The 15,528-nt window shown below is 44.2% G+C and overlaps 1 protein-coding gene across 3 annotated transcripts in view; it reads left to right on the top strand.

The window, feature by feature from the left end:
- PIEZO1 (piezo type mechanosensitive ion channel component 1 (Er blood group)) overlaps positions 1-15,528 on the top strand; it is a 214,513-nt gene that overhangs the window by 125,610 nt on the left and 73,375 nt on the right. For all 3 annotated transcript variants that reach the window (XM_082269696.1, XM_082269698.1, XM_082269697.1), the window contains 6 exons: positions 5,003-5,203; positions 7,823-8,027; positions 8,113-8,217; positions 10,246-10,399; positions 12,336-12,579; positions 14,768-14,864. In XM_082269696.1, coding sequence (XP_082125822.1) covers positions 5,003-5,203; positions 7,823-8,027; positions 8,113-8,217; positions 10,246-10,399; positions 12,336-12,579; positions 14,768-14,864 — 1,006 coding nt within the window. The remainder of the gene's footprint in view (positions 1-5,002; positions 5,204-7,822; positions 8,028-8,112; positions 8,218-10,245; positions 10,400-12,335; positions 12,580-14,767; positions 14,865-15,528) is intronic.

The following is a 15,528-nucleotide window of genomic DNA, read 5'->3' as shown; positions in this document are numbered from 1 at the left end:
CCCTCAGAGAAGAGCCGCTGACTTCACTTCCGGGTACGCAGTGTCCCTCAGAGAAGAGCCGCTGACTTCACTTCTGGGTACGCGGTGGCCCTCAGAGAAGAGCCGCTGACTTCACTTCTGGGTACGCCGTGTCCCTCAGAGAAGAGCCGCTGACTTCACTTCCGGGTACGCGGTGGCCCTCAGAGAAGAGCTGCTAACTTCACTTCCGGGTACGCAGTGTCCCTCAGAGAAGAGCTGCTAACTTCACTTCCGGGTACGCAGTGTCCCTCAGAGAAGAGCCGCTGACTTCACTTCCGGGTACACGGCGTCCGTCAAAGAAGAGCCGCTAACTTCACTTCCAGGTAGAAGATGGAGTGGGAGGTGCACGCGTTCCAAGCATGCGTGCTTCTTCCTCAGGCAATGAGTGCGGCCATCAGGGAGGAGGTATCGGGGAGGAGGTATTAGTAGGAAGCAGAAACACAAGATCTCTATCTTCTCCCCTGTCAGGTCTCTTGTCTGTCTGTCTCGGGAACGATTACCGGTGACCGGAGGATATCGGATCTGCTTTACCCGCTAATTGGCTCCCCCTGTAGCCAATCAGCCCGCAATTGCGCCTCCGGCAGCGCTGCCCCCCAGAGATCCTGCATGAAATGATGTACAGGGACGTGATTTCACGCAGGAGAGCCGACTTGCCGCAGTAAATGTACGTTAGGCAGTCGGCAAGCGGTTAATAAAAGCTTGAAAGCAACTCTTGGATTACATTATTATGTTACAGATAGGAAGAGAATTAAAGGGTAACTCCGCTTGTGTGAGAACAAAAAAAGCAAATAAAAAAAAAAAATCTCATTCTATTTCTACACAAATATTGTGATTGAATGTGATTAGAAATTCTCTTTTCTTTTCAATCTCCAGTCGCTGCAATTTTCTGTAAAATGCAATATGGCCGCCTGGGGGTGCTCTGTACACAAATGGTATACAGACCTCGCCACCCCCACCCAAAATGTGATGCAGTGGAGAACCAAGACAAGCAGGTCCACCTCTGGATGCCCTCGAGGTCCCTCTGCAGCTATGAACCATCTGAAGGGTGATACACACACTTCTTTGGCTTTCATAGGACTATCCTAGGGCCCTAGGGATTGGCCGCTTAGGCAGTGAGGGTCGGATTATCGGAAGTTGGGGGGTGTCGTGTTCCTAGAAGCAAATAAAAATTTCTCAGACTCCCTACTTTCCATGAAGCCTCGGACTCACTACTTTCCACGAAGCCTCAGACTCCCAACTTTACATGAAGTGGGGATTTGGGGGGGTTTGTACTGTCCTGGCGCAACTCTGGTCCTCAGGACCCGCTAACAGGCCAGGTTTGCAAAATAAGTCAAATCCATCACAGGTGATCCCATTTACTGCTCAGTGATTGCAGTATTCTAGTCTGCATCTCCTCAAGGTAATACTTCACATCTGGCCTGTTAGGGGGTCCTGAGGACCAGAGTTGAGAAACATTGTGTCTGGCGTTTTTGGGTCACAAGAAATTAGATCAGGATTGATGGATTATCAGATATTGATTGATGGATTATCAGATATACATCTGTAAGAATATTTAATAATAATATCTCGCTGTGCGTCCATTATGTCAGAATATTTATACTGCTCTGAATATAACAGTGTCTATGTCAATAAGCAAAGATCTGTGAGGAAGGAGAATCTCCACTTATTTCCACAAATCAATATGTAGTGAATTATTTTTAATTGATTAATTTCTTTTTAAAAGCATATACCAATCTTAGTGAGTATAGTCTACAGTATGGAATATATATAAAATATTTATTCACAAGACATGTATTCACAATATATGATCAAACTTAAATGACACAAAAAGATAACTCTACATAAAATACTAACTTCAAACAATCAATGCAATGTGATATTTAGCTCAATAATGAAAGTGAAACTAAAACAAAGTGAAAGCAAAACGAAAGCAATATTAACTTTTCTCCAGGTATAGCATAAACCATAGGTAAGTATTCTATATAAACAGACCACAATTGTCTGCGAATCGCATAGCCGAAAGTCACTTCACTGCAGATGGAGCGAGAATAAGCCATGCAAAACGGAAGACTTGAAATTGCAAATAATGCACTGAATCTGATATTAATAAAAATGTATAAAAACAAAAATCAGCTTTTTAGAGAAAAATCTACTATGGTTTATACGGCTGGGATTGTAATCTTATTACCCTTAAATATGCAATATAAAACATATAAAGAAGGAATAAACAATATTGAATAATATCAAATAACATAGCAAGGCATATTTACCACACTTAAGATGGCTGCTAGCTTCAAATGGTCGTTACCAGAGTCCTTAAGATGGATGCCAGTGAGGGAGGAGTTTCGTTTGGCTTCCCTCAAAGTTTCAGATGAATGATGGAGCAAGATGGAGTATGTCTAGATGGATGTAGTAGTGTGTATGTTGCAAGTGTAATGTATGTTGGGCAATGTAATGTAATGTGTCCTGTCTCTCATCTGGGTTCTTCCTTTTATATGGTATTGAACAAAAGACTATTAAAATTACCATAAGTTAAACCCAGAGGGATGAAACATTATCCCCATCGGTTGGGATATTCTATACCTTAACTGGTGAGGTCATAGTCGCACCTCTTTAATAATTAACCCAATGTTTTGTATAATAAAATTAAAGGATGATTTCTCTATATTTAAGAGTAACCATAAAACACAACATAAAACTTTGTCCATACTCTCAGTACATACATAAATGTCCATCTAATCTCCATCATTCTTCTTGGCAAGTAATGCCATTTCAATAATTATATTTTTAATACAATATATATATTTATATTGGAAATACTAAATTATCCCAAGACTGCATTTATTAGTGTGTCCAAAGGGAGCAATATTGTACCGTTCATTAGATTTGGTATTTAGACTAATTAGAACATATTCTTATCTGATGACCTTTGACCTGTCCGGCCAGTGAAGATCCATTAATTATTTGAATGCTGATATTACTGTCAGACATTTAGGCTCGGATTGGAAGATCTATTGTGTCTGGCTTGTAGTATTTATGATACCTTAAACACTTAGACACAAAATTCTCTGAAATGAGATAATTAGTGACAAGATACACATGCTCTTACACTTAATAGAAAAGTATTCTAAGTAAGACTACTACTGTAAGAATATAAACCCAAAATATGATATACAAATAATTTCTAAATATATATGTATATGCCTTACATAATATAATGACATAATTATGGCTAATATCTTCTCACACATAATGATGTATCTTAACAATATATAGTTCAAATGAACTTAATGAATACACTATTGTCCTTTGTTGCAATACTTACAGACAGACTAACGTCTGGCACTACCATTATGTCTTATCTGATAGAGATGTCAATGTATCACTTATTTACGATTTTAAAAGAAATACAAAGATCTCTGTTGAAATTCTACTCTCTCTTGTAACAGACATTTTTCAAGAGATCATATATGAACTTTTCTTCACCTTCAAACAAGATGGAAGCTATGCTGTTCACAATCTATATGCATAAAATGGAATATACATGGCTTTTTAAATCCATTTTTTTCTATTATTTTAATCCCCAATAATCCCGACATATCCTAGGGATCGACCGATTATCGGCAAGGCCAATATATGGGTGGCCGATATGCACTTTCCCCGATATATCGGTATCGGCCCCGGAACTGGCCGATATTTTTGTGATGTTATTCTGCCTTCTTAGGCCACCTCCCTCGCCTTGGACAGCCTCGTCTGGAGGCGGGACTAGTCTAGCGGGAGTGTATCACAGCCATACACCCACCCACAGCAGCCCGGTTCCAGCCAGCCATTAAGCATTAAACAAAAATTAACATGTTCAGTACCAGATTTGTGTCAAAAATTGTCTTTATTTTTCAAAACTTTAAATGTACAAAAATATCGGCCTATAAATACAGATAAATATAAACTGATTTGGGGTATTTTCACCAAAGAAATGGAGCAGAATATATTTTGGCCAAAATTTATGAAGAATGATTATTTGCAAAATTAAAAAAAAAAACAAACAGGCGTGTCTTCTGTAGGTCTGGAAATGCGCAGTGGGCGTGTCTTCTGCAGGTCTGGTAATGCGCAGAGGGCGTGTCTTCTGCAGGTCTGGGAATGCGCAGTGGGCGTGTCTTCTGTAGGTCTGGGAATGCCCAGCGGGCGTGTCTTCTGTAGGTCTGGGAATGCGCACTGGGCGTGTCTTCTGTAGGTCTGGGAATGCGCAGTGGGCGTGTCTTCTGTAGGTCTGGGAATGTGCAGGGGGTGTGTCTTCTGTAGATCTCGGAATGCGCAGCGGACGTTTCTTCTGTAGGTCTGGGAATGCGCAGTGGGCGTGTCTTCTGTAGGTCTGGGAATGCGCAGTGGGCGTGTCTTCTGTAGGTCTGGGTATGTGCAGTGGGCGTGTCTTCTGTAGGTCTGGGTATGTGCAGTGGGCATGTCTTCTGTAGGTCTGGGAATGCGCAGTGGGCGTGTCTTCTGTAGGTCTGGGAATGCACAGTGGGTGTGTCTTCTGTAGGTCTGGGTATGTGCAGTGGGCGTGTCTTTTCTAGGTCTGGGTATGTGCAGTGGGCGTGTCTTCTGTAGGTCTGGGAATGCGCAGTGGGTGTGTCTTCTGTAGGTCTGGGAATGCGCAGTGGGCGTGTCTTCTGTAGGTCTGGGTATGTGCAGTGGGCGTGTCTTCTGTAGGTCTGGGTATGTGCAGTGGGCATGTCTTCTGTAGGTCTGGGAATGCGCAGTGGGCGTGTCTTCTGTAGGTCTGGGAATGCACAGTGGGCGTGTCTTCTGTAGGTCTGGGTATGTGCAGTGGGCGTGTCTTTTCTAGGTCTGGGTATGTGCAGTGGGCGTGTCTTCTGTAGGTCTGGGAATGCGCAGTGGGTGTGTCTTCTGTAGGTCTGGGAATGCGCAGTGGGCGTGTCTTCTGTAGATGGAGGAATTAGCTTGGTGTCACTTTGTGTCTCTTCAGAATCACCTGCAGGTTCTGGTTCTGCTCGTATTTGAAGCCATCGTTTACCGTCACCAGACGTTCTACCGCAAACGCCATCAGCTGGAGGTGCCGCGCAATCACACTGTCTTCCCGGAAGTTTGGCGGCAACATCTGGATCAGGGACTCCTAAACTGCATCAAGTATTTTATCAACTATTTCTTCTACAAGTTCGGTCTGGAGGTGAGTTCTGGGAGGAAGAGAAATGGTTTGTCCCCGGGTGTATGGGAAGTAAAACCGTACCGAGGCCGCGCTCATCACTGTGGTGCAGCGGCGTACGTGTGTTGCTGTGGGTTGCTGTTTATTGCTGTGCGTTGTGGTGGTGCAGCCCATTTATTTCAGTGACGCATGATCAGTTTTATTTTTTAGTCACGCTGCACCACAATGCATGACACTTTGTTAGTGTGGGGATTGTCGCTCTTCAGTAAGGTGTGGTGGGAACTGTATAATGTGTACAGATACCCTATAATGTGTACATATCCTGTATAATGTATACAGATCCCGTATAATGTATACAGATCCCTTATAATATGTACAGATCCCCTATAATGTGTACGCCCCCCTCCATTAAATACATTCCCAGTATGGTCCAACTTCTACCCAAAGCCCAAAACAGGGGGTAGATCTGCAGATGTACGGCCTGGGATACCTTCAATCATTTTCTGCTGTCAGTAAATGCCACTCAGATTTACCATCACCTATACCGTCACCTATACTGTCACCTATACCATCTCCTATTCCTATACTGTCTCCTATCTGTCACTTATACCATCACCTATACTGTCACCTTTACCGTCTCCTATTCCTATACTGTCTCCTATCCGTCACCTATACCATCACCTATACCGTCTCCTATTCCTATACTGTCTCCTATCTGTCACCTATACCGTCACCCATACTGTCTCCTATCTGTCACCTATACCGTCTCCTATGCTGTCACCTATACTGTCTCCTATACTGTCAACTTTACCGTCTCCTATTCCTATACTGTCACCTATACCACCACCTATACCGTCTCCTATTCCTATACTGTCTCCTATCTGTCACCTATACCGTCACCTATACTGTCTCCTATCTGTCACCTATACCGTCTCCTATGTTGTCACCTATACTGTCTGCTATAATGTCACCTATACTGTCTCCTATCTGTCACCTATACCATCACCTATACTGTCTGCTATAATGTCTCATATACTGTCACCTGTACAGTCTCCTATACTGTCACCTATACGTCTCCTATCTGTCACCTATATTGTCACCTATACCGTCACATACACTGTATCCTATACTGTCACCTATATGTCTCCTATCTGTCACCTATACCATCACCGATACTGTCTCCTATGCAGTCTCTTATACTGTCACCTATGCAGTCGCCTATACTGTCATGTATATGGTCTCCTATACCATCACCTATACGGTTTCCTGTAATGTCACCTATATCGTCGCCTATACTGTCTCCTGTACTGTCTCCTATACTGTCACTTATACCGTCTCCTATACTGTCATCTATAATATCTCCTATACTGTCATCAATAATATCTCCTATACTGTCACCTATATATTACATAGTTACATAGTAGGTGAGGTTGAATAAAGACAATAGTCCATCCAGTTCCCCCTGTGTAGGTGTGTGTGGCTGTCATCATCTCTCATACCCCTGAATGTTCTGATCCTTGAGATGTAAGTCTAAGAGTCTTTTGAAAGCCACCATACTTCCCGCAGAAACCACCTCTTGTGGTAGAGAATTCCACACTCTTGTAGCCCTAACAGTAAAGAACCCCCCACGTTGCCTGAGGTTAAAACGCTTCTCCTCCAATCGCATTGTATGTCCTCGAGTCCTCATGCAATCCCTTTGACTGAACAGCTTTTTTCTAAGCTGGGATCCCCATTGAGATATTTAAAAATTGCTATCATGTCCCCTCTCAGGCGTCTCTTCTCCAGGGAGAATAAATCAAGCGATTGCAGACGCTCTTCATAGTCAAGGTCCTCCAATCCCCTAATCAGTTTAGTTGCCCTTCTCTGGACTCTCTCCAGCTCCAACACATCCCTCCTGAGGACTGGTGACCAGAACTGGACAGAATACTCCAGATGCGGTCGGACCAGAGTTTTATAAAGTGGAAGGATTATAGTCTTATCTCTGGAATACATCCCTTTCTTTATGCATGCTAATATTCTGCTGGCCTTGGCAGCTGCCGCTTGACATTGCATGCTGTTGCCTAATCTATCCTCAACCAAGACTCCCAGATCCTTCTCCATTTTTGATTCCCCCCAAGGGTTCCCCTCCTAACGTGTATTGTGCTTTTATGTTTCTAGTTTCTATAATATCTCTTGTACTGTCACCTATAATATCTCCTACACTCACCTATAATGTTACCTATACTGTCACCTATACCGTCTCCTATACTGTCCCCTATATCCTCACCTATAATGTCACCTTTAATTTCTGCTATACTGTCACCTATACCATAACCTATAACGTCTCCTATACTGTCACCTAAATGTCTCCTATGATGTCACCTATATTGTATCCTATAATGTCCTCTTTACTGTCTCCTATACTATCACATATACCGTCCCCTATACGGTCTCCTATACTATCACATATTCTGTCTCCTATACGGTCTCCTATAGTCACATGCACAGACATGGTTAATAAATGAGCAGTGAAAGGGGTCATTTTTAGGCACTGGGGATCATTGGGATCTGTCTACACCGATCCATTCTATGTGTTGGGATCGTTCGTTTTCTTTCTTTAGTACTTCCTTATCATGCAGTCCCATCCCCCTCATCTCACTTCAGATTTGCTTCCTGCTGACTGTAAACGTGATTGGCCAGCGAATGAACTTCATGGTGATCTTTCATGGTTGTTGGCTGATTGTGATTCTGACTCGACGCCAGAGGGGGAAGATCGCTACATTGTGGCCCAAGTACTGCGTATTCCTGGTCTTCTTCCTCCTCTTGCAGTACTTGCTGTGCCTGGGCATGCCGCCGGTGCTCTGCATAGGTGGGTCTTCTCTCTCCTGATCTTTCTTGTAGTGACCATCCTCGATATGTTAGTGACTTCTTGTGTCTCTTTTCCTCAATGACAGAATACCCCTGGAGGTGGGACAAGATGGTTCCTGTCAATTCGGCTCTCATAAAATGGATGTATCTGCCAGACTTCTTCACTCCTCCCAAAGCCAACGTCCTCATCTGTAAGTGTGCCGGGGGTCAAGGGACGACCGATTCTCTAGTGAAGGTTCAGGAAGTGCTTTTCATTGCCTTCAGGGTTTTTCATGATTAAAAATTAATCCCGGAGCTACTGGAATCTGGATCAAACCTTAGGCAAGCTCAGCTTGTGAAGAGAGTCTGCGGTGGGTCTGGTGGTTGGTGGGTCCAATGATTGGTGGTTCTGATGGTTGTTGGGTCCAGTGGTTGGTGGCTCTGGTGGTTGGTGGATCCGGTGGTTGGTTGGTGGCTCCGGTGGTTGGTGGGTCCGGTGGTTGGTGGGCCCAGTGGTTGGTGGGTCCGGTGGTTGTTGGGTCCAATGATTGGTGGTTCTGATGGTTGTTGGGTCCAGTGGTTGGTGGCTCCGGTGGTTGGTGGATCCGGTGGTTGGTTGGTGTGTCCGGTGGTTGGGGGGTCCGGTGGTTGGTGGGTCCGGTGGTTGGTGGGCCCAGTGGTTGGTGGGTACATGCGTTGGTGGGTCCGGTGGTTGGTGGGTCCGGTGGTTGGTGGGTCCGGTGGTTGTTGGGTCCGGTGGTTGGTGGGCCTGGTGGTTGGTGGATCGGGTGGTTGATGGATCCGTTGGTTGGTAGGTCCAATGATTGGTGGTTCTGATGGTTGGTGGGTCTGATGGTTCAGGGAAGATAACTCATCCCTTGCCATTCTCATTGACCTTCCCATCTGAAAGTACTTGGGTTCATCATTCTTTCTTACAAATAAGAACTTCACTTTCAATGAGAGATTGGTAATACACATTTAGGTTTATGAGCTTCTTACCACCAACATCACTAAACAACACAGACGGGTCAAAACCCCGCCCCCGCCTGTGATTGGACGTTGTAGGATTGGTAAGTTCACCATGGCTGCAAAGCTGGATTCCATTTTTTTTTGTCTGTCTGTAGTTCCCCTTATAATGGGAAATTCTGAGCATGTAAAGAACACATGGAAGTTAAAGTGGATCTCTACCCATAACATATTGATATAAAATAACATTCTTTAGCAAGTAACATACATGGGATTTCAGGCTGCACCCTCCCCCTCCCCCTCCAAAAATAACAATTTAATTGAAATACACACAGATATGGCAAGAAAATTTGGCGGATTAAGCCAAGTGTAACTTAAATCTCAAAAACTGCCCCCCCCCTTGAATTAAGGGTGACAAACCCCATAGAAGTGCCTACAACAAGGGGGGGTGCTTGCTGAGCAGAGGCTGCCACACCGTGTGTCCCAAAAGGCCACCTTCATTACCAGGATCCAAATAACATGTGATGGAATCCCTCCAATCAAGGTTACCTGTGCAGGTGAGGTGAATTTGTTTAAAGGGGGAATAACCCCCCACAAATTAACAAATAATTAGGCACACCTGCAAGTGTGAGCTGCAGCCGCACGTCCCACAATGTGCCCCCCTGGAGTCCATTCCACATTAATAATTTTGCTACCAAAATTAGTGTGAGATTTAAATTGCCTCTAGCATTGCCCCATTTCTTCTTGCCTGAGGCGGCCATTTTGCTGAAGCCCAGAGCCCCTGAGCAGCAGTAAATCATAAAGTGGAACTAAAACCATCGATCTAACGGTTTCAAAACACGTCACATTCCTGGACTGCTGGGATTGCAAACTGTCACATTTACTTGTGTCCTCAACCAAACTGTCACACCATCAAATGGCCAGAGTCATGACTGATCACATGTGCAGCACCATGGCAGTTGCAGATCAAACAGAAGCAGCTTTCTTGGCTGTAAAGGATAGGAGGATTTAATTCTGCTTTACTACTGGATTGTACACAGTATAGATGGTTATTATTAATGTATTACATCGCTAGACCTGCAGAGGGGACCGCCTGACGTCATCTCGCAGGACTTCATTTTCTGACTAAAGTTCCACTTTAGGTGGTCCTGTCCCCTGGTTCCTCTTGTGTTTGGATGAGGATTCCATTAGTTATGATCAGGAGTTTTAGTGATCTTCATGCGTTTTCCTCCATTCCTCCCTATGACTAACGCTGCGGGTTCCTCTCCCTTTAGATGATTTCCTCCTGCTTCTGTGTGCGTCACAACAATGGAAGGTGTTTGTGAATGAGAAGAAAGAAGAATGGTACACGGTGGCTGGAGAGAATGCGGAGCAAATCGAATTTCCTGGTAGCCGGCCGAATCTGGCGCCCAACTTCATCAACTGCCGGTGAGCCTTTCCTGTTCTGACCTTCTTCTGTGTTTAGGCTTTAAAGGGCCAGTGCACACAAATCATCAGGATTCATGGGGGCGGCCTTGTTTTAGGCAGTTCTTCTTCCTGGTTTTGCAGGATGTGCTGTGCTCCTCCTTACAATGCAAATAGGATCCAAGAATTAATTAAAAGCAATGTATTCCCTTCCTGCCTGATACCTTATCTCAGCAGGTGCTGGGAGGAGGCTAATTGCACTGAGCCAATGAGAGTTCCCTCTAGTGGCTATCCTACAAAACAATATATTTATTACAATCTGGAAGACCAAGCCTGTAAAAAGCAAATTCAATATTACTTTTCAATAATAACTAGTGATGGACTGAGATTTCAGCCGCCAAAAATTATCAGCAGAAAAGTTTTCAGCCTTGTGACGGAAGAAAAAAGGGGCCAATAATGGCTCCTGAGAATGTCTGTGATTTTACTGCGCTTATGGTGTGTTTTTTGTAGGTCGTGCTGGTTTGTCACATTTTTTGGGTTGTGTTCGATATGTGCAAAGAGAGATCACATAAATACTTAAAAGTATAACATTTATTAAAAGTAATGACAGATAATAATAGAAAATATAACAAGAATAGTAAAGATGCTGTTTCTGCCACGGATCCCTCCACTATATGGCATGGCACGGCACTCACCGATGTGACACAAAAACCTTATAGGCTTTAGCTGTGGTATAAAGGTCTTTAAAAGACAACTCGCTTTCCAATACGACCCCTCAAAGACTTGACCAGTTAAGGGTTCCGCCCCCCCCAAAATTACATATTGTACACATACTGTAGCTGCTGACTTTTAATATTAGGACACTTACCTGTCCTGGAGTCCAGCAATATAGGCACCATAGCCAATGTTTCCCTTGGCTGTCGGGTGCTGCCGCCGCCATTTCTGGTAAGGGAACTCGGCAGCGAACCCTTTTGCTCCAAGGCCGGGTCCCTAATGTGCATGCGCAAAGCGCGCTGCGCTCGGTAATTAGCCAGGAAGCAGAGGGAGGAGTAGGGGCCGAACCTCTCACGAACCTCGCCGCGGCAAGGTCCAACGGAGGTGGAGACAGGGTACCTGTCAAAAACAGGAACCCGCTTTCCCCCCTCCCCCCCTGAAAGGTGCCAAATGTGGCACCAGAGAGGGGGAGGGTACAGATAAGCGGAAGTTCCACTTTTGAATGGAACTCCGCTTTAATAGTAACATTCCTTTAGTATACGGTAGAACTTTGCTTACATCCCTATATGGCTCCTTGACCAGGATTTGGAGGCATAGAAAGCATTAGTGAGACACTTTAATAGTAAGGAAATATAAAATATACCATTTCCCCATCACACGCGGCTCAAAAAAATGCATCAAAAATGCCACACAAGTGCATTTTTGATGAATTCTTGCTGCATATTCAATGCATTTCAATGGGGAGGTGCGTTTTTAGTGGGTTTTTTTTTTTTAGTGCGCCCAATTATGCACTAAAAATGCAGCAAGCATTTTTAACAACGCTTCAAAAGGTGCTGTTAATGGCAGACCATAAATTCATATTCATTTAAATTTATGACAATAATTAAAAAGTTGAATATACATTGCCTGGCCAAAAATAAAGTTGTAGAATTGCTAGACAGAGAACCACGATGAGGAAAGTCCTTCAGTGATAACAGTTCAGCCTCAACCCACGGCGGCGAGTTCTAAACCGCGCTGGAGAACCGTTATCTGTCTTCTTACTGGTTTGCAAAAGTCTAAGGGAAATAAAACGCCAACAGTTCATAAAGAGGTTGGAAATTCAGGAAGTATTAAAGGTGAAGATCTAATAATGAATAAAACGGGGAGATGACCTCATTGAAGGGCTCTGTATGTCTCATTTGTATTCATAGCTGCAGTTATTTCTCCTCCCGGCTTCATCTGACATCAATAATAACTCTCATTACAGGTCATACCTGGACATGCTGAAGGTGGTGGTCTTCCGCTATCTCTTCTGGTTTGTCCTGGCCATTGTCTTTATCACGGGGGCCACCAGGATCAGTGTCTTTGGCCTGGGATACCTGATGTCCTGCTTCTACCTCCTCCTTTCTGGCACAGCTCTTCTGCAGAAGCCATTGAAGGCGAGACTTGTCCTATGGGACTGTCTGATCATCTATAACATCACTGTTATCCTCTCCAAGAACCTTCTATCGGTGAGATATTACATTCTCCTTACACATTTGTTAGGTCTGTGTGAAATCAGTTTTAGATACACATAGTTACATAATTAGTCAGATTGAAAAAAGACACAAGTCCAACTGGCCCAACCAATGAAAACCAAAAAACAGTAAGGCTCAATGTACACTGGACGTTGTAAATGGCCGTTTAGGAGCAGTTGGGCGTTTTTTTCAGAAGCCCCTGAACCCTCCTCAATGTTATCTTATCTGTCCATGTACACCGGGTCGTTTACAGTCATTTGCAGGCAGTTGAGATCAGGGCCGTTTTTTGGAAAGCAATTATTTGCGTTCGAGCGTGTGTTTCCCGGCGTTTCAAATGCCAAAACGCGGCCGAATGCAACCGAACGCGATGACCTGCGTTTAGCGCTCGCGTTTTTCCATTTTAAAGGGGAATTACTTTTTTGACCTCTAGGAACGGTTCTAAACGCAAACGCCGGCTAAACGCTGGTGCAAACTCAACCTAACGGACGTTTTAAATGTCCTAAAAATTCCAGCATTCAAAGAGACTTTTAACAACGTCCCGTGTACATGAAGCCTAAAGAAAACCCAACCTTACAATCCCATATACACAATCCTATACCCGCAGTTGATCCAGAAGAAGGCGAAAAACCCCAGCGAAGCATGATCCAAAATTCCTTCCTGATCCTCCCGAGAGGCAATCGAATATTTCCTGGATCAACTTGACCTATAAATTATTAGTACCCAGTTATATTATGTACACCCAGGAAAGAATCCAGGACTTTTTTAAAGCAATTCAGTGAGCGGGCCAGAACCACCTCTGGAGGGAGTCTATTCCACATTTTCACAGCTCTTACTGTAAAGAGACCTTTCCCTTGTCCTCTGTGATCCCCTTAAATTGAGTAATTCAACACCGGCAAGGTTCTTTCCTTTCAATTTGCGCCTGTCCCCAGACCGCTTACAGGGTCTGTTTGGGGTGGTGCAAGACCTGTTACTTCAAGGGGTGATTATCCCGTTTCTGATATCGGAAAGGTTTTCAAGGTTTTTCCTCAAACCTGTTTACAGTTCTCTGGAAGGAAGGCAAGGTGCATCCAATCCTGAACCTCAAGGCGCTGAACTGTCAATCACCAGGGAAGCACAAGAAGTGCTCTGGTAGCTCTGGAGGTAGCCAACATTCTAAGTTGGGCAGAGCGGTTCGTTTCAGTCCTCTCCGCCGTACACATTCCAGGGGTGGAAAACTGGCAGGCGGACTACCTCAGTTGGCAGGCTTGGACCAAGGAGAGTGGTCCCTTCATCCGGAGGTGTTTCATCAGTTGTGTCACCAGTGGGGCATCCCAGAGGTGGATCTGTTGGCGTCTCCGCTCAACAGAAAGGTTCAGAGGTTTGTGGCTCGGTCACGGGATCCTCTGGCGGACGCTACAGACGCGCTGGTGGCCTTTGGGGTCAGTATCGTCTGATTTACGCCTTCCCTCCTGTCAAGCTTCTGCCAAGACTTCTACGCAGGATCGAGGCACAAGGGATTCCGATCATCTTAGTGGCCCTGGACTAGCCTCCCCAGGCTTGGTACGCCGATCTGGTCACCAACGTTCCTTGGAAGCTTCCTCTCAAGGAGGATCTGCTGTCCCAAGGACCAATCTTCCATCCTACTGCACAGTCGCTGGCTTTGACGGTTTTGCTGTTGAATGCCAGGTGCTGATGGATAGAGGTCTGTCTGAGTCGATGATTCCAACGCTGATAAAAGCTAGGAAATCTACTTCTAGAAAGATCTACCATCGTACGTGGAAGATGTACATTGCGTGGTGTGAGACTCTTGGGGTTCATCCTCGCTCTTTTTTGGTGTCTTGGGTCTTGACCTTCCTTCAGTGGGGGGGTTGAAACAAAACTAAGTACCTATAGAAGAGAGAGGGAGTGTACCCCCTGGGACTCTCCATAGGCGTAGCCAGACTTTTTTTCTGCCTAGTGTCCTACTCCTGTAGGGGGCAGTATAACCCAAAAGTCAAGAAGATCAGGAGCTGTGTCCGTCATTGAACATCAGAGAAATGGATTTTATGCTAAGTCAAAAGCATAGGTCACATTAAAGGTGGAAAAAGTTCTGAAATGATTTATACTGTATAGCCCACTAACTGTAAGATCCTAATTCATGATAAATGTCTTAAAAGATGGCAGATTGTCAGGTAACCCGTCTTTGTATTTATTCGTCTTCCAGCTTTTGTCGTGTGTGTTTGTGCAGCAAATGCAGAACAACTTCTGCTGGGTGATCCAACTCTTCAGCCTGGTCTGCACCGTCAAGGGTTACTACAACCGTGAGTATGGGCCGCGCCAAACCGAAGAATAGAGGGGGGGAATATACTATATGATAGAAATACACTATATGATAGAAATACACTATATGATGGAAATACACTATATGATAGAAATACACTATATGATAGAAATACATTATATGATAGAAATACACTATATGATAGAAATACACTATATGATAGAAATACATTATATGATAGAAATACATTATATGATAGAAATACACTATATGATGGAAATACATTATATGATAGAAATACATTATATGATAGAAATACATTATATGATAGAAATACATTATATGATAGAAATACACTATATGATAGAAATACACTATATGATGGAAATACATTATATGATGGAAATACATTATATGATGGAAATACATTATATGATGGGAATATACTATATGATAGAAATACCATTGCCCCATTGCGCATGCATCAGGAAAATCTGCATCAAACCGCGCATGCACTACTGTGCATCATCAGGGGGCCGGCTCAAAGAACCCAGAAGAGACAGCTGACCTGATGACGTCACATGAGAAGATGGCGCGGGACCTGGAGATCCTAGATGGAGCGGTGACTTACACCGGACAGCGTTGGATTTGCTGGGCAGGTGAGTATGTTTTTTCTGTGGATAACCCAGTGGTACAGGTAAGAG

The sequence above is a fragment of the Pelophylax lessonae genome, assembly GCF_965119305.1.
Source record: "Pelophylax lessonae genome assembly, chromosome: 10".
Classification (NCBI taxonomy): Eukaryota; Metazoa; Chordata; class Amphibia; order Anura; family Ranidae; genus Pelophylax; species Pelophylax lessonae.
Note: the sequence above shows the minus strand (reverse complement) of the source record. Positions and strands in the feature narration are given on the sequence as shown.